Source organism: Callospermophilus lateralis, chromosome 8, assembly GCF_048772815.1.
Source record: "Callospermophilus lateralis isolate mCalLat2 chromosome 8, mCalLat2.hap1, whole genome shotgun sequence".
Taxonomy (NCBI): Eukaryota; Metazoa; Chordata; class Mammalia; order Rodentia; family Sciuridae; genus Callospermophilus; species Callospermophilus lateralis.
Window position 1 is genome coordinate 136,994,544 of NC_135312.1, and position 20,709 is coordinate 137,015,252.

The 20,709-nt window shown below is 36.0% G+C and overlaps 1 protein-coding gene across 4 annotated transcripts in view; it reads right to left on the bottom strand.

The window, feature by feature from the left end:
- The window catches only part of Afg2a (AAA ATPase AFG2A), a 265,443-nt gene that overhangs the window by 151,297 nt on the left and 93,437 nt on the right, over positions 1-20,709 (bottom strand). For 3 of the 4 annotated variants that reach the window (XM_076863930.2, XM_076863927.2, XM_076863929.2), the window contains 3 exons: positions 17,056-17,109; positions 15,283-15,362; positions 4,673-4,799 (listed from right to left, as the gene is read on the bottom strand). In XM_076863930.2, the coding sequence (XP_076720045.2) occupies positions 4,673-4,799; positions 15,283-15,362; positions 17,056-17,109 (261 nt within the window). The remainder of the gene's footprint in view (positions 1-4,672; positions 4,800-15,282; positions 15,363-17,055; positions 17,110-20,709) is intronic. The other variant, XM_076863928.2, reaches the window with a different exon arrangement.

Sequence of the window (20,709 nt, forward strand, 5' to 3'; positions counted from 1 at the left end):
GATACTTTCCACACCCTTTCAATAGACAGACAGACAGACACACACACACACACAAATATGCCAGACGTGAAAATGGCACTTCATTATTATTGATAATATTCTCTATGCACTTTAAAAATAGTTCCCCAAATTAGCTCTTTTACTAATGGTGTGAAAATATTGAATTCATGACTTTGGATTTGGTTTGGTCACACTGAACATTAGTTTCCATATGGGATTTTAAAAGCATTGATAACATAAAGCAAGAAGTTCTCTTCAAACTTAGAAGTGATTCAACTTTAAATAATGTATTATATACTTCTGTTCTAACTCAAAAATTATTTTCACTTTTTTGGCAGTTTTTTGAAATAGTTAAAAGCATATTAAATAGACCAAAATATTATAGGCTGATCAGACATCTGTGAACGAAGAAATATGCAGCTTAACAAGTTTTCCTTTTTCAAAGAGTAATAAATATTAAGTGAAAAACTCAAAAGTATTCTTTAACTGTCAACTAAAGTTTTTTTTACACAACACCAGCCTTAAGGCTGATTTATGGCTTGTTCCCTGTTTTTCTGAAAATTACATGGCTACAAAGAAAAGTGACTTTTTGCACACCTGGATATTTGTTTGTTTTATGATCTGTCTGAAGAAAGGAACTTTACAAGTATGTATGTATGGGAAGGTAGTTGCTGAAATAAAAACCAGAAAGCAAAAACCTGCTTGGTAAACAGCATCCTTTTATGTAGCATTTGAAATCTCTTATTGTCTGTCTGTAGAATTTGAATGATGTATCAGAGATTATTTAGAACATTTCTGATAGACACAGAAAACTAAGAGGCTAAATAATTCTAAAAACACAATTTGTTAGTAACAGAGCTAGAATCAGAAACTGTGATCTCTGCTTCTGCCTGCCTGCCTTGCTCTTCCAAGGTCTGTATCTATCTCACTGTCTCTCTTTCAGGCCTTTCTACCACTTGCTGCATCTGCCATTCCTGTCCCTATTATCTCTGTCCTCTGTTACACATGTCAATCTCATTTCCTCCAGATTCAATACCTTGATCTTGCTGTTTGTGTTATATAAAAGCCCCCTTCTAATGCTGTGCACTTTCAAAAAAAAAAAATCATCTAGAAATACTAATGTTTGGGAAGGGCTATGCCTAGAACAATGTAAGTAAAACACTCAAAGAAAACTAGACAATTCTTCAAATAATACAAATAAAAGACCTCTTTTCTCACAAATTCATGAAACTGCAGTGGTAAAATAGAGCCAAGTATCAGGAAATTACATATTTTGGCTTTTTCTTTTCTTTCTTTCTTTCTTTTTTTTTTTTTTTGGTACTGGGGATTAAACCCAGGAGTGCTTAATTGATGAACCACATCCCCTAACCCCTTTTTATCTTTTGAGGCAGGGCCTTGCTAAGTTGCTGAGGCTGGCTTTGAACTTGTGATCCTCCTTTTTGGCATCATTTTAAAGCTGAAACAAACTAAAATAGTAGGTTTTAAATATTTAGCGCATGAGCACAAGCACAGTATTCAACTTTTCACATTACTACCTTCCATGAGCCAAACACAAAAATAATTCTGAATCCTGAATTATTCAAGACTTCTACATAACTTCCAAAGTTTTCCTCATTTGGGAATCTTTTCCATAGATGCTTTAGATCAAATTTTAAAAGTTCTACAAATTACAAGAAAATCACTATTGTAAATATAATTTGTATAATAGCTATTCTTAAGAGTCTTTTAAAAACTGTCAGGCTGGGATTGTGACTCAGTGGTAGAGCGCTTGCCTAACATGCAGGAAGCACTGGGTTCAATTCTCAGCACCACATACAAAAATAATTTAAATTATTATGTTCATCTACAACTAAAAATATTTTTTTAAAAAACAGTCTATTATACTGTAGGCATAAGTTCTAAAGTACCTGAAGAGACTAAATATAAAATTATTCAACAAATTGAAACTAGTTTGAGGCCTGTTTAACACCCAACAGAGAAGACAGAATCCTTTTTTTTCCTTAAGATTCAACATCAAGGGCCAGGCGTGGTGGCGCACGCTTGTAATCCCAGTCACTTGGAAAGCTGAGGCAGAAAGATCATGAGTTCAAAGGCAGCCTCATGAGGATGTGGGGAAAAGGCAGACTCAAAAAGTGCTGGTGGGACTGCAAATTGGTGCAGCCACTATGAAAAGCAGTATGGAGATTCCTCAGAAAACTGACAATAGAACCACCATTTCACACAGCTTTCCTACATCTTCATTTTATACCCAAAGGACTTAAAACGGCACACTATAGTGATACAGCCACAACAATGTTTATAGCAGTACAATTCACAATAGCTAAACTGTGGAACCAATCTAGGTGCTCTTCAACAGATGAATGGATAAAGAAAATGTGGTGCCTAAACACAATGGAATATTAGCTTTAAATAAGAATGAAATTATGGTATTTGAGGGTAAATGGATGAAATTGGAGAATATCATGCTAAGTGAAGTAAGCCAATCCCAAAAAAAACAAAAGCTGAATGTTTTCTCTGATAAGCAGATGCTAAGCCATAGTTGGTGAGTGGATAGGAAAGAATGAAGAAACTCTGGTTTGTGTAGAGGGGAGTGAGGGGAGAGGTGGGGCGTGGGGATGGGAAGGACGGTAGAATAAGACAGACCTTATTACCCTACATACATGTTTGATTACACTACTAGAGTGACTCTGTACCATGTACAGCCACAGGAATGAGAAGCTGTACTCTATTTGAGTAAATATCTCAAAATGCACTCTACTGTAAAATAAATTAATAATAATAATTTAAAAAGCTAGCCTCAGTGAGGTGCTAAGTAACTCAATAAGACTCTGTCTCTAAATAAAATGCAAAAAGGCGGGGGGGGGGTTGGAGATATAGCTCAGTGGTTAAATGCTCCTGAGTTCAATTCTTAATATGAATTAATTAATTAATTAATTACATAAAGAAATAAAAAAATTCAACACCAATGCACAAAATGTCAAGGATTGAACCCTTATAAACTGCAATAGCCTGGATATTTAACTATGATTGAGCATTAATAATAAATTAGTTCCTTGATGTTCTAAAGTCTCCTGATGCTTAGAAAATCCATACTAATATCAATCTAATGAGTCTACATAATCTCATTAAAGTTCAACTCTCCAGTCACGTCCTGTCACTCTTATGCAAAATGGACATGCGAGGATGCATCTTCTCTGCATTCATCTATAAGCTGGAGGAAGGGCTAAAAGGCCTATGGAGACTACAACCACCAGAGACAACAAGTAATTACTTCACTCAGCCCAGTGTGCTACATCACAATTAATGAGTTTAACATGTAAACATGACATACCAGAACTAGAATAATATGATTTCTGAGCTATATGTCTTACTTCCTTAGTTATAGCACCAGAATCCCCAGGAAATTTCAGCTTCAGTTTCCCCAGGTTATATGAAACAAATATTATCCCCCAAACCACACCAAATATGTAAAACACATGGACAACATAAGGATATCAATCTTATTCTGACAGTTCAAGAATTTTCCCCATTCTAATCTACCACCCCAAGACCATCTGCATAGAGGGATATGGGTTAACAGGCAACAGGAATGTAAAATATGTTAGTTAATTAAAAGACCAAACATCTGGATGAAATGTAGCAAAAATTATTATGATATATATCTCTTTGACATTAGAATAGCCTAAAAATAAATCTCTACAACTTAACATCAGCCCTATAATTCTTTTGTCAACTATTTTATTCCCATCATAGCTACTTCTAGACTATAAAAGTGATAAAAATGATTCATTTCACTACAGGAAGATGTCATAAATGTTTATTTAAAGACTGATTTTATTCTATCAGCACTCATTGGTAGTGATTACTTGAATCTAACTAGTATGACCTAACTAGAAATTTACATTAAAGTAGATGGAAATGCTGAAAACATCTTTAAAAAATAAATAAAGTAGATGGAAAAAACAAAAAACCAGAATCTTAAAACTTCGATTCTCTATAGAGAAATACAAAGAAAATTCTATGCAAGAATGAAGGAGAAGGCACTGCAGGGTTACAAAGGAGTTTCATTAACATGGAACCATGAGCAGTTAAAAAAAGAAACTTACACACACACACACACACACACACACACACACACACACGACTTTTCTTTTTTCCTTTCCTTTAATTTAAGATCCTTTACAGGACAGCAGCCTTGGACCAGCCCAGCTGCCCCCATTTCCCATTTATGGTTACCAAGAATAAAGGAAGGCTGTGCTGGGAATGCAACACCCTGGGACAAGGACAGGCTGCAACAGCCCAGGCTTGTTTCTAGTCCTCTTATTTGGTGTCTTCTACCAGCTTCCCCAGGAACCGAACCTACAACAAGTGGCTTCTCAGGGAACAGAGACTCCATCTGCCCAGGCAGCTTCCCTGTACCCTAGGGGACTGCCTCACAATGAATCCTAGGCTTCTATTGTCCCCTGCTGCCAGTCTATAAGAAACAACAAACAAACAAAAAACTCTGCTGCATGTAGGTGAGCAGGGAACCTGTTTCACCTCCTCCAATATCCTGTAATGAAAAACTAATTACAAAGTTATCTGACCCCCTCCGCACGCTCCCCAAATCACACAAATAAAATCAATGATCTCATTCTTAACTTCAAGACATCCACAATACCTTCTTTCTTACCTTGTCTATCCTGTCAGGGCGATTAGTAGCTGCCAAAATTGTCACATCCTTTAGCTGTTCGATCCCATCCATTTCTGTTAAGAGTTGAGCTAAAACCCGGTCGGCAACATTCCCAGCACCTAAGGAACTGATTTTTTAATAATACAGTTAAAAAAAAAATCTGTTTACCTAACCCCTAACACTTGTTTTTATTTTATTTTTTTAAAGAGAGAATTTTAATGTATGTTTAGTTTTTAGTTTTCGGTGGATACAACATCTTTGTTTGTATGTGGTGCTGAGGATCGAACCCTGGTCACACGCATGCCAGGCGAGCGCGCTACCACTTGAGCCACATCCCCAACCCATAACACTTGTTTTTAAAAAGATGCTTTAATCTACAAGAAAAATTATGTCCAGGGGCTGAGGCTGTGGCTCACTGGTAGAGCGCTTGCCTAGCATGTGTGAGGCCTGGGTTCGATTCTCAGCACCACATATAAGTAAATGAATACAATAAAGGTCTATACATCTAAAAAAATTTAAAAAAAAATTATGCATACTTTAAAAAACAAAAGGCATGTTTAACAACTCATTACCTATCAAAAACAATATTCAAATAATTTCCTTTACTCCATCACTGAATGTAATTTTCTTTCCAATACTGAAATAACAGACAATAAGTGAGTATCAGCACCAGGAAGCAAGACATAAGATTATTTCAAATGATTCAGCAAATACATAGATAACTATTTAAACAAAATTTACATTCTGCATAGCAAGCATACTGATAGAAATTGAGAATTTAAAAAAGATACAACTCATTCATTCCCCAAAGCATGTGAAAACAAAAATATTACACACCCATAACGAATGTGTCATTTCTGATATTTCTTGATCTATTTAAACTTTAGGGACATGTTCAAAGCACATCAGCAGGCAGGCAGCTATCTCAATCCCCATTTCAGGCAAAACAGGCAAAGAAAGCATGTTATTTTTTTCTCTTGGTTTACATATCAGGTCAATGCATTATCCTCGCTTTAATTAAATCAAATTTCTTCTGATCATCAAAAAGTTCTGAACATTATCTTTAAAGAAAGAAACTCCTACTAATGAACAAAGCCCTGATATCAAACAATCAAGATTACCAGAATAACAATTCTCATTAGCAACAGCATGGATTTCCTAAAATCTATTCAGAGTAGTGAAATTCTGAGAGGAAGATTACAGTGGAACAGCACTGTGGTGAATTATACATGCAGGTTTGTTCAGATGCACTTGGGAGGGGATGAGAGGACACAGAAAGAGACACACCCCATGCCTGGGCCTTAGTGCCTGTGACAGACAGTAAGAGGAACTCAATATGACCACTGTGCTATATATTTAATAACAAAGTAATCAGGGTCTCTAAATGACAGTAGACTTTAAGTATAAGTCTAAAAATCTGATTTAGCAAATCCATAGGATAGTATTCTCTAACTCACAATAATCAAACAGACATGAGGTTTCTATACAAAATGTCAATTTATGAACTTACATGTTCCTTTTCAATGTTTCAATAATGTAGGACTGAAAACCAATGAACAACCTGCAAGAGGCTAATCTGCAGACAAACTGTTAATTAAACTCTACCTAAAAGCAAATCTGAACATTTTAAATAAATGGATTCTACAGAGCTTCAAACAAATCCTCCATAATAAAACTTTTCAACATGAATGTTTACCTATCAATCAGGAACAGAGAGCAAAATTCTAATAACTCCTTCATAATTACTATACACACAAATTAAAGGCAAGGAAGGCAATAGAATATTTTTGTAGCTAAAAGGAAATAAGTTATCCAGGAACAAGAGAAACTTTAAATGTTTACTACTATGTGAAAAAAGCCAACCTAAAAAGGCTGGGGCTGTGGCTCACTGGTAGCGCACTTGCCTAGCATGTGTGAGGCACTGGTTTGATCCTCAGAACCACATAAAAAATAAACAAATAAAAATATTGTGTCCATTTAAAAAACATTTTTTTAGAAAAATGATTTTTTTTAGACCAGGCACTACGGTACGCACCATAATCCCAGCAACTTGGGAGGCTGAGGCATGAGTATTGCAAGTTCAAGACCAGCCTGGACAATTTAGCAAGGCCCAAAGCAAATTAGTAAGACCCCGCTGCAAAATTTAAAAAATAAAAATAAAAGAGCTGGGAATAGGGCTTGGTGATAAAGCATTCCTGAGTTAAATCCCCAGTACCAATCAATCAGTCAAAAAATAAAAAATAAAAATCCTTCTAAAACAGAAAAAATATTTTCAGTAACACACCTTCAGAGAGTGTGTACTTGGAGGCAGAAATATTTAGTTCAGAGCCAGGGATGGTGGCCCACGCCTGTAATCCCAGGGGTTCAGGAGGCTGAGACAGGAGTATTGCAAGTTTAAAACCAGCCTTATAAAAGTGAGGTACTAAGCAAGTCAGTGAGATCCTGTCTCTAAAAAAATACAAAAATAGGGCTGGGATGTGGCTCACTGGTAGAGTGCCCCTGAGTTCAATCCCTGATACCAAAAAAATAACAATAAAAAAAGAAATGCTTAGCCCAGGGAAAAGACTAATAAGAAGAAAATCCCTGGTCTTTTGCTTTTTTGGATTTATACCAAAAGTTTTCTTCACTTGTTTTATTCTACACTTTTGTATCTGTGTGCCTTCTAAACAAACTTAGCTTTTGGGTGTGGGTGGGAGGAGAATTTCATACAGCATTTGTCTTTGATGACTCAGGATCACCATTTATATGTTCTAAGTTACTTACAGACATATAGAACTTGCAACCTAGTGACTTCAGTGCTTACTTACTTGAAAAAAGACTCGCAAATTCTCTGGATGGCCTTCTGGGCAGACAGTAAAATGAAGAAACTTCCACAAAAATTGGCAGTATCTTTTTCAAAATGTTTTCATAGGTCAAAAAGTATGATCTTCATTTTTGTTGTTATCTGTTGTTACCCTTCACTTTTAGTAACAGCTACACTATAAAATATACCTATCATTTCTGTATTGTTAGCATAACTGACAAATTTTGAGTCCAGACCTACTTTTCAATTTGTTGTATACAAATACACCTGAATTTTTTTTTAAGCACCATTTAGTACTCCATTCTCTTTAAAGCTGTCTGAAAAATGAACTGCAAAGCTTATATATGATTCTTTGCCAGAAGACAATGGTGTAGGTGATAAAATTTCATTAGACAGCCTCAGAGTTTAATTGCAAAAGAAAATCTCTTGGCCAATGACACGAAAATGTGGTGAAGTTAAATTCTGTCCAGAGTGATCAAAATCTCTACTTCCTCTGAGCCTCCATTTCCTCTTCAGACTACTGAGGTATTCATGCTATTTGAATATCTGTGTGCCCTGGTGCTAGGCACTGTACTGGACATCTGAAAGAAGAGAATAAGAACACTGTTCCCTTCATGATATCTACCAACTAGGCATATAATTTCAATCATAAACTCAAAGGTCCTTCTGGCTCTAACTATCTGTGATTCTGTGTTGTTATGTAGCACCGAAGCAAATTTGCTTAAGTCCTTATTTTTAACTAAAATCTTCACATTCAGAAACTTATTATTGATATCTCTATTCGCTTCTAAACAAAAAGAGGTAAGATTCAGACTTACTTAATTTGTCATTTGTTATAGGAGGAAACTGTGGTAATTACTGCGTACTGCCTGTGCCCTTTATTTCCACAGATCAGTGAGAGCTGGCTGGAGAATACCACAGTGACAGTGTTTGATGGATGGCAAAATAATGTTGGCCAACTGCCAAAGATTTAGTACAAAAGCAAAAACCATAAAACTAACATCCTAGGAAATAAAAATCAACTCTAAGAAAAAATTTAAATACAAATGTTTAATTACAAACATAACGAAATGAAAACCATTATTATCTGCTACAGACAGGCAATACAATAATTGGGGAGAAAAAAGGTTAGCTATGTAACGCTGAAGCTAGGCGTCACTAAATAATAATTTTTTTTCCTTTCAGAAGGCAAGACCCTTTTCTAAATTATCCCTATCCAAAAGATACATAGTGCAATGGACCAAAGGGACAGTGCTATATGTTAAAAGAAGGGCTGACAAACCACAGCCAAAACCCAAATCTGGCCTGCAAGTTGCTTTTCCTTGTAATCACATATTTTCTATGGATACTTTTATACTATGCCAGCAGAGACGAACAGTTGAAAGAAAATGTGTGGCCTCCAATGCTGACAATGTTTACTAACTAATCTGCACAGAAAAGATGTGCTGATGCCCATGTTAAACCTCACTGCCATGAAACTAATTATTATACTGATTTTATTTACCAAAACTAAATATTTCACAGAAGACATGTATTTCTCCTTTAAAATTCCTCAAATGAAATAAAATTTTATTTCACCCTTTTATAAGATTCTTATATCACAGAACAACATCGCATGTATCCATTTTTTAAATATTGTTTTTAGTTATTTGGACTGAATATCTTTATTTTTATTCATTTTTGTGTGTTGCTGAGGATCAAATCCAGGGCCTCGCATGGGAGGCAAGCATTCTACCACTGAGCTACAATCCCAGCTCCTTATGTATCCATTTTTAATTTTAAAACACTTTAGAATACATTTCTAACAGTTTCAAAAGGTAAACTCCTAAATTTGTTTCCTCTTACTTCCACAGACAATACTCAGTTTGGAAGAAAGAAACAAATAACAGTAACAACAAAATAAAAACCTAAAGAGGGCTAGCTAAACACAAACTGCTCTAAACCAAAAGCAGTACCTATTATACTTTTCACAGTCCATGTAAAGGTAGGAAAGGCAGCTACAATGGAAAACTTACACATCCTACAAGAACAGCAAACAGTAACTTGTAGTTCCTAGTGAAGTGCTGTAACTGGCCACCGCTCTAAGAAAACTCATCTTTTAGCCTATGTTAGAATTACTTAACCACGACTTACAGACAAACCCAACAAACAGAATTCAATAATAATAAATCTGTTACATGTTTTCCATTTTGCTTTGCTCTGTTTTCCTTAGTTATTCACTGTTAAAACTTTACCAATGTACAAACTTTACCATGAAGGCATAGGCCTATAATCTCAGCAGTTCAGGAGACTAAGGCAGGAGGATCATGATTTTAAAACCAGCCTCAGCAACTTAGTAAGGCCCTGAGCAACTCAATGAGAGACTGTCTCAAAATAAAATATAAAAAAGGGCTGGGGATGTGGCTTAATGGTTAAGTACCCTGGGTTCAATCTCAGGTCCCCTCCCCCACCCCAAAAGTTTATCAATGAGAAAATTCCACATGTACAGCAAGTAAGTACAAGTTGAAAAAAAAACTGCATACCAGGAAATAGCACATTTTAACATAGGCAGCCTAAGCAACACAATAAGACCCTGTCCCAAAATGAAAAATTAAAAAGGCTGGGGATGTAGTCAATGGTCAATAACAGGGGTTAAAAGTATCTAGTAAGGAGTTATTATTGGAGTTTCTTAAAAGATAAAAAGTATTCTTATTTGAAATTTTATTTATTTTGGTTCAGGGGACTAAGTCCAGGGAAACTTAACAACTGAACCACATCCTCAACACTTTTTATTTTGAGACAGTCTCCCCAAGTTGCTTAGGACCTAAGTTGCTCATGCTTGACCTTGAACTTGCTATCCTCCTGCCTCAGTTTCCCCAATTCTGGAATTACAGGCATGTGCCAATACACCCAGCATAAAAAGTATTCTTTAAATATTTACAGATTCATGCATCCTCAACCTTGAAGGCCCAAGAGGCAGTGGTAGCCATAGTCTAACACAAAAAGCAATACCTGAAGACATGGGTCAGGTTGGTCTAGCCACAAAGGAGTCAATATGCGTCTTCTCTTAAAATCTAAGGGCTCTTATTTCTTCTAAAGAATAAAATGTTATACCAGATGACTTCTAAGAACTTTCCCAGCTACAACATTTAATGATTGTATGAAATTTTAAAAACCATAATAAAAATCACATTTAAAAAATTTATATCCCAGCTCAAAAGTGTTATTTAGAGAAGTTGTGCCTTAAAGTTCCCTCTATAGTGTGCAGTGTGACATCACTGAATGATCGAGGGCCACGAGTGCTGGGAAAGGACCAGGAGTGCTGATCACTATTGTACAACCTCAGACCTCTCTGTGACTGCTGCTAAGCCTGGCATCTCCATTTTCAATGAAAGCAGGTCAGAATCTCTTACTCTTAATTCTGAACTATTAAGTGCAGAAAAAGCCACAGAAGAAAGCAGTTATTAGCATTCACAGATTATTTTGTGCTTCAAAAGAATAGCAGTTGGTCTGTCAGCTTTTAGCTGAGCACCTAACCTTTTTCATGTTTTTATACATCTAATCTTTTTTACATTCTACACATAAAACAATATCTCAACTTTTACACTTTCATATAAAGCACTGGTTAATCTACTGTAATCTCAGTGACTCAGAAGGTGAGACAGGAGGATCAAAAGTTTAAGACAGCCTAGGCAACACAGAGATACCCTGTCCCAAAATGAAAAATTAAAAAGGCTGGGGATGTAGTCAGTGGTCAAGCGCCTCCTCCTAGTGCTGGATGAGCAGGGACCAGCAAGGTGAAAGAGCAGACTGACTTCTTTTCGTCTCAAGTAACAAGTGTTTCTGTTTTCTATTACTGAGATTAAAAACTTTTCTTCACATTTTAAATTTGTAAACTCCATGTCTCTTATAGCTGGAGTTTTCTCAGGAATATCTCCTTTCCTTACTTCTTAAAGAGACAGGGTCTCCCTATGTTGCCCATGCTGGCCTGGAACTAACAATCTTCCTATTTCAGGGTACCAAGTAGCTGGGATTAGAGGCATGAGCCAGTGAACCCACCTTCATCATATAGTCTAAGGCAGCATTTTTCTTCAGTAAGGCTACATAAAATAATGACATCTGAGAACTGATGGCATTTCATACTTATGAAATACCATAAAGCCTGGAATCTGCAGAATACTTATTTCTAAGTCCCAAATTTCCTCAACTAGAATGTAAGATCTGCTGGTGTTGGTGTAGGATTCAATTCTATCTTAATTATCATATTCCTATCTATTGTAAGTTATTAAAATTTTAAAAATATTTTGTAGAAATTACTGGAAGCAGCTTTAAAGTTTCCTAAGCAGTTCCTGAATGCTAGGAATTTTGTGAATCACTCCTGATGCATATAGTTCCACTACCTATAGTTTGCATTATTATTAGAAACGAAGGCCCTGCATTCTGTTCACCATTTTGGCCCCCATACAAAGCCTGCAACAAAAACAACACCTAGTATGGATTTACTGAGCAAGTAAATGAATGAACACTCTCAAAGAGACTTACAACTGTCCAGTGAGGCACACGGTGTCATCACTTACAGAAGTCACAGAAAAAGCACAACAGATATAAGCTTGAAAGTTAATTACTTAGATATGACTATGTGGTATAACACTTGAGATAAAAAGTGCCTCAAAGTATCCATTCTGGAGTCAAAACATCTGAATTCAAATCTCAGTTCTGCTATAAGTGATGCATGTCCATAAGTGCCCAGGCCATCCCGACTTGGCTGTGGATCTCAACACATAAGTAAGGCATTTATCTATCTGCATGCCCAAGTTTCCTCACCTGAAAATGGAGATGAGAATAGAATCTACAATTCCTGGGGTTAAGACAGCACAAGATCATAATGTGGTGAACAGGAGCCAAACACAGCAAGTCACATTATTTGGAAGTTAATTAAATAAACAAGATGGGCCTCTCCAAATATCAATCCTACAGATTTATCCCTAGTTCCAAACCTTTTCTAGTCTTCCTTGAATTCTAACCACCACCAGGCAATCACTGTCAGGCTGATGAGGATGACTGGGAGTCATGTGACTGGCTAGAAGGACCTGGACAAAGGAAGCTGTTTTAGGAATCTCCAAATTCATTAGTCTCATTTCCTCAATCAGTAGGGACTGGGCCAGCTTCAACAACTCCCTAAAACCAGGTCAGCAGCCTATTTACTGCTTAGTTTGTTGTCCTCCCCACTATAACCTTGAAAAAGGTAAACAATGAAGCAAATTGCCAAATGTATAATGTCCTACACTTTGGATTAATGCAGGAACCTTATTTTTACCGTAAAATTTTACAGTACATAGTAAGCACTAAATAAATGTTACCTAGTACATTATTGGCCCAATATGATTCAGTCTTTCTCACCCCAGTGCCCATTCCCCGGCATATTACCTATTTTCAAAGAGTAAGCTACTTTAGCAGCATTTTCAATTTTCCCAAATGTGGCAGAAGTCATTTAACACTTTGCAAAGAAAATACCATGTTTCTTCCAGCTCATAATATAAAAAAGGACCAAAAAAAAAACAAAAGAACAAAAAACCAGACTTCAAAACAACATGATTTAATTGAGTATATAGAAGGAGCGAAGTAAATATCAGGCTTATTTATTCCTCAAGTCCCAAAGAAACTATTAAATATGGCAGGGAAGAGGAGAAAATAGTGGATTTAATTAGACATGTTTATAAACATGAAATATACATCTTTATGAAAATCAAAGATTTCTAATGCTTGAGCAAGAAGAATGCCTATGCATACTGTAATCCTATGCAGGCTGTAATCCACAACTTCATGATTATCTTGCCCTCTCTTCAGAAAATTCAATGATCAAAATAATTTAACTTAATATGCACAAGATTATAAAGACTAGCATACATCATAATTCTTTGCTCAATTTGTTAAATATCTTGAGTTTGAAAATTAAAAGCTTGATAAGAAGGAATGGTCTTATTTGCAATGTCACTTTGGGAACAGTCACTTGGGTTTAATATGAATGTTATCACAGAAAACAAAATAGCTATGAACGAATGAAATCAACAAGCGTTCTGTGGCCAAATATAATGTAGAAATGTCTTGTTCATGAAATTTTTCCTTTTACTACATCAAGAGTGTTCAAAAGTACATAATATTGGTACAGTAATTTGAGAATTTTTTATTTCTGTTGTGTTTTCAATATCTAGAAATTGTGCTTAATTCAAATAGCCAAAAGCAAAAAGTACATGCAGATCAAGCTTTTGTTTTAGTTTTCAAGTAATAACAGTCTAATTAGATAAAACATTTACTTCTAGCAATCATGGTGTATCACACAATTAGGAGAAACAATTGAAAATAGGAGGTCAGTTCTGAGATTCTTACAGTCATTAAAAAAAACACAACCTAATACTCAATACACATAAAGCCCAACCAGAACTCTACTTTGGACTCCCCAGCATTATATTGATTCATCAGCGCTATCTTTTTTTTTTTTTTTAAATATCAAATATTATGTGGAGGTTTTATTTGTTTTTTCTTGAGACAGCTGGCCTTTCACTCATGATCCTCCTGCCCTGTCTATTTCAGAAACGTTTTGTGAGTACACTCTGCTCCATAGTCTATCCCCTATCTGGCTTATATTTAACAACCTATCACACCCTGTTCCTTTTTAGGCTCCCAAACCAGATGGTTCTGATGTCACATAAGCGGCAGGACATACCATTTCAACAAACTTCCCTGGCTTCATTTTCCTCTCTTGTTGTTAAGATGAACTTGGGCTACTTGTGCCCTTTGTGTCATCTCAAACTTGCAAGTAATAAGAAGGTGCAAGTACTTCAACTCTCAAAGCAAAAAGACATAAACATTTATGGACATCAAACAGGAGGGGATAGGGAACAAAGGCCAGTCTACTCCCTAATGATAGTTTCCTAGTGACAATGTATACACTAATCTGATAAGGCATCATTTTAGGAAGAAAGTAGCCAAGCTTCTTATAATCAATATATATATATATATATATATATATATTAAGAAGTACAAAATACAGGAATTAATATTATCCAACATGGTATACTTGTAGTACATATTTCTTAAAGGACCTCTAAATAATTGTAAAGGAAAAAAGACAGGTACACAGTTCTGATATATACACACACACACACACACACACACACATAAATACACATCTGTTTGAAATGACATAATAATCAATACTTTTTGTTGCTGAGGCCCAGCAACAAAACTATTACAGGTGGAGCACCCCTAATGCAAAAAATGTAAAATTTATAACTTTTGCTCCAAATTGAAAGCTTTTTGAGCATCTTTTGGGGAAAGTTTAAGGAAACATACCATAATCTGAAAAATCGAAATCTCTTTAACACTTTCTGGTTCCAAGCATTTTGGATAACAATTCAAGTTGTACTCATTTATATTTTATTCTATCTAATTATGTTTTAGAAACCAGTTTCATCTAGAGAACTCAAAAAAATATATAAATAACATTGTTTATTACAACTAAGTTCTATTATATCAAACAATTATGTTTAACCCAGTTTGGTTTATAACAAACCTAATTTTGCAAGGCAGTATTAATGGGCCTCTATAGATAATAAACTGTACAATTTAACTCAAATACCCTAAATGTTTAGGGGAGGGGGGCCATGGTATAAGATTACATGAAATAATTTAGTGGATATAAAAGAAAAAATACAGGGACTGAAAATGTTTTTTTCTGGAAAAATTTACTGATAAAATTTAAGAAATGCTATTTGCTCCATATTGTAAATACTAATATTTAATAGCAATTTTTAAAAGTATTTCTTACCTGCCCCTTTCAACTGCCAAGGCATCAAGTTCATCAAAGAAAATAATGGAAGGAGCCAATGCTCTTGCTTTTCGGAAAATCTGGTGGAAAGAGTACCACATTAGCCAGTATCATAAAATTCTGTAGTTGTTTACTATTTGAAAACTACATTGAGAACAAAATCTATTATGTACTATTCATGCAGCCCAATCACTTCATATACAGTCTAAAATAAATGTCCAGGACTTTATAGTGGATGTAAAAGTGACTTCCTTAATGGTGCTTATAGACGACCAACTTTTCACACAGGTACACAGGACACAGTGCAGGTAAACAAGAAGCAACCTGCTAAAATCTCAGCTCAACCACTGAGAGAACCTGTGCAATCTTCAGCAGTTAATTACTTCTCTAAATCTCAATTTCCACATCTATAAAATGGAGATAATCTAAATGCTTACTTAGTACCTCAGAAGATGATTTTAAGAACTGGGAGGGAAAAAGACAAAAAGCATTTGGCACAATGCCTGGAATACAGTAAGAGCTCAATAACTGAAAGCTCTTGTTAACTACCACAAACACGTTCATTTAAACACACACACACACACACACACACACACACACACACACACACACAATAATATGAGAAATCACCACAGATTTGCACATAAAATACTCACATACCTAAAAGCCTTAAACCTTACTCATTTCTTTGAAGACTAGATGGGAAATGATTGATGTAAAGCCAAGACAAGAAAAATGGCCAAGTTTTAGAGGAGCACAGACTGGATGGAGGAGAAGCCAATCAAACAAACCAATCAGAGCCTAGCCAGAGAGCCACAGCAGTGCTGTGTGGAAAGACACCAGAAAGAAGGCAGTACAGGTACAAGGAAACCAAATATATGCTGCCTATAACCCGGGCCCCAATTTTTGGATCACATGTAGTATTATCATAGAAATACATATGAATAAATATCACCTTTTTCATCCTGTCATTATCAATTAAGTTTTGCCCAATTAACATCATCTCCATTTTAAAGGGAAAAAAGTGACTTTTTTTCCCCTCATGATCAAGTATTCCAATTCCTGATCTCCTGGTACCCAGGTATTTCACCAATGAGGGCCTATTCTATTGCTTTTTGTGTGTTCCTATCCTCATGTGGCTGCTGTGAGCACACAGTGTCCTGTGTGAGGCAGATCAAACACTGATTATTAGCAAAGTCAAGACTTGTGGTCAAACTGCTGATTCCAAATGCCCTGACTGTGCACAAATTTACTAAGTTGTACAGCTTCCCCAACATGAAGGAGTAGCACCTCAGTCAGGACTGGCAACAAAGGCCTGCCTTCAACACACAGGAGTGAAGAAAGAGGTGCTGTCTAAATCACCAGGAAGAGGCAAAATAAGCAGACAGTACACTGATATTTTCATATACTAAGTTTATCCAATTTAAAGGTCCACCTTGTTTAGAAGATTTAAATCTCATGAGATCTTGTGTTCTCCTTTACACAGACATGTCTTTTTTAAAAAATACAGAAATGCAGTTAGTTCTTAAAAATTATCTTTACGTGGTTAAAAATAAAGGTAATACCATGATATTAAATACATATGTATAATACTACAGCTGAAACCAAAAATTACATTTTCAAATAAGATATATTTGCCTGAAGAAAAAGATATATCACTAGAATGTGGATTTGGAAATTTCAGAGTCTGTTACCCAAAACAAAATGGAAACCATATATAACAGAAGTTGTAGACCTCCCGTGAAAAATGCCACTTATGGCCTATCTTCTTACCTCTCTAACTGCTCTTTCAGATTCACCAACATACTTATTCATTAATTCAGGCCCCTGCATGAAAAGGAAACACAACTGTTCATTATCTTCATAAATGCAACCAGATACATTCCTTTTGATGATGGAGAAATAATATACACAAGAGGAAAAAGTAAATGAAAATCTGCTTTTAATTAAATTAGCTCTATTAGCATGATTATTTTCTCTGGGTATTATTTCTAACTCAAAAATTAAAGTGGGGCTGGGGTTGTAGCTCAGTGGAGGAGCACATGCCTTCCATGCGTGAAGCCCTGGGTTCAATCCTCAGCACCATATAAAAATAAATAAATAAAGATATTGTGTCCATCTACAACTAAAAATAAATTATAAAAAAATTAAAGCCTTCGTATGTTTCTAAAGCCATGTATCAATACAAAGGAAAAACTGTGTGACTAAACATTTTTTAACGCCTCGTTCATTATCTGTCTATCCATACATACATGTTTTTACAATTCAGCTGGCAAGAAGACAGAACAGACTAGTCTGGAAGACCAACAAAAAGATAACATCCATGGATTCCCAGGCTAAACACTGGCTAATACTGAGTAGGTATTAAAATATTAGTTTATTTCTAAACCCACTACATCAATAACCCTATCTGACAAGAAGCAAAACCTCAGGTGTATACTTCTTATGGTTCTATGCTGAGCCTTGAAAAAGTAAGGAGATGGAATAGGAATCATGTAACCATGACACTACCTTATAGTCTCTGGATGTTCTCAATATAAAAGTTGCACTCACATAACCAGACCACAGGGAAAAACTTATAGGGTTCTGTAGAACCAAACATGCCCTTCTTAACACCAGTGTCCCAGCCAAAGAAGGTCTCTGGGATAGAACCAACTCTTAGGACCACCCACACTGTTAATCCTCAGAGTATCACCCTGTCCCTGTGAAAAGTCTCCAGTATCTAGTCTTTATTCACGGCCTCTGTCTGAATCGTCCTTCAAGTATGTACAACTCAGCACTCCATCCGTTTGATGGGATTTCTAGCTCCTTCTTGTGTCCAGGCATTTTAGGAGGGTATTATGGCTAAAAGGCATAGGCCTCTAATAATAAAATTCTATCCATTTTTAATAATCAGTCTTCCAACAGGAGCGTCCCATGAAGGTAGCTGGTCTCCTAGTAATACAACACATACCACTGATTCAGAGTTCACTGACTTTTACATTATGCACAGACTGACACAAGTGAATAAAACTTACGCAGGTAAGGCTCTAGTACAGGTGGAGCAAAGAGGCAGGGAGCCAGTAAAGCTACTTAAAGTTTGAGGTAGGCAATGTCAAACATGAGTGCAGATTTTACCCTGTAAGCAATCAGAAGGGTTCCAGAGGAGTGAAAGGGTTATAGGTCTACTGCCTGAAAGGTGACTCTGGCCACAATGTGAAGGAGACTCTGGACAGACACACAGGCCAGAAACTAAAACCAGTAATGAAGTGCTTAAAATATAAAGGTGTGAAACAATGAGGGGCAGGATTAAGGCAAAATGGTGAAATGGAAATGAGAAGATACCGACAAAGCCACTAAAAAGCAATTGCAGAGAGCAGAATTCAAAGATGAGAGAGAATAATGAAAAGAATAATTCAAATTCAACTTAAGAGCATTACTTTTGGTGTCCATGACAATGACTTAATCATGGAAAAGGGATCTTCAATATTTTCAGAGTAGCTAATCTCAAAAACATGTAGCTCTTTAAAAATACTTCATTTCAAAATAATTAAAACACATTATAATCACTTCATAAGTACTAATATTTACTATAAATTTACTATGTTCCATGAACTGTTCGAAGCACTCCATGTGTATTAACTAAGCTATGTAAAATGTCAAAGAAGCACTGATTTACAATGAGGACTTCAAAGTTGTAATTTAAAGATTCACACAAAACCAAATTTAGGGAAGATCACAATCAAGCACCCAGTATCTCAATCCCTTTGCTAAAAGTAACTGAAGTGACTGACATATAAAGGCACTAAATCATTCAACCAACACTCATTAAGTTCCTACAATGAGTTTATGGCTTAACTGAGGAGCTAAAGCAAGAAAAAAATCATAACAATAAAGAGAAGGGCATAAATGAAACAAAGATTCCTTTCTAGTAAAGGAATTAACCCTGAACAACAATGAGGTAATAACTGTGTTCAATCATTTAGAATAGCTGAATCAATATGCTTCTACTATTGTCTCAGGCATTAATCAACAGTAACTTTGATACTTGTGTTCAAAGATGCAGGAGTGGGAGGGGGTAGCAAACAAAAGGAAGAATAATTCCAGAGTCTGAAAGAAAGCCTGGGGTATCTTAGCACCCAGTTAGACAAGGAGAAAGCTGATACACTAGAAGAGAAAAAAATCTTGAGTATAAGGGGCTGCTTTAAAAAAAAAAACAGGCGAGTACAACAGCATGCAGGAAGGGAAATTTTGGAATCATATGAGAAGTGAAATGAGAAAAGGAATTTCAGGTTCCAAGATTTCACAGAAAAAATTCCAAAGTCCAAACTGCCAATCAAAAGACTAATCAGAATTTTGACAAGTAGAGAAGTCATAATTCTTATTTGTCCAAGACAATTCATCCTTCACAAACACATTAAGATTCTAAATACTTAATATCAAATCCCTATGCTCAGATGAAATGGAATCCTCCAGTGTTCACAACTTTTAACAAGCTGTCATTCTGCCTGTGGAAATACACCATTTTTCCTTATAGAATCTTTTATGATTTCAACCAAGCTCAAAAGAACAAATCTGTTAAATCTTTTGAATGGCAATTTTACCAATTTTTTTCAATTAGAAATATAAAGTACTATGGACTAATTTGTTTTAAACCAAACTTATGACCCAGCACTGTTATAAAAGGTCGTGGAGAAAGGCACCAAGGCTCTGGGAAGGTCCCAAGGTAACTAGGACGGAAAGGACAAGAGGGCACCAAAGAAGTGAGCAAGAGAAGCCCAACACATGGCACCACTTTCCCACCCAGGTGTTTCAAAATACACCTTTTGAAAGAAAATACAGAGAACCTGGCACTTACAGAGTAGAGGAGCACCACAGTCTAGAGTTCAGGGGCATCCAGGAGGAGGACTCTCAGTAAACATACTTTACTTTTCCAACTAGAATAGAGGAGAAACACGTCATCCCTCAACCCTGGTTTGACTAAGGTGATGGGTCCCTACCCTAACTGCCTGTATAAACAAAAAAATTGTATCAGGAAGATTACAACATAATAGTTAATTAGTTCAGGAACAAAAGGAAATTATGAAGAAGCTTAACATCATACAAATACTCAGCCAACAACTTTTTATATACAATTATATTTTATACAAACTCCATCCAAATAATCAGTTATGCAATCCAAAAGTTATTTGGTGAAGCTAAAGAAACAGGAGACAGAGGTGGGTGTGAAAGGGCACTGTGGTTGGCAAAAGAAGGGAGTAAGAATCTGCTATGGTCTAAATGTTTGTGTTCTCTCAAAACCCAGGCTAGAATTTAATCCCCGATGAGAAATTATGTGGAAGGGTGGGTTCTGGGAAATGATCCAGTCATGAGGGCACAGCCCTTATGAATGAGATCCGTACCTTTGTAAGAGAGGCCCCAGAGAGGGCTCTCCTTTCTTCCACCACA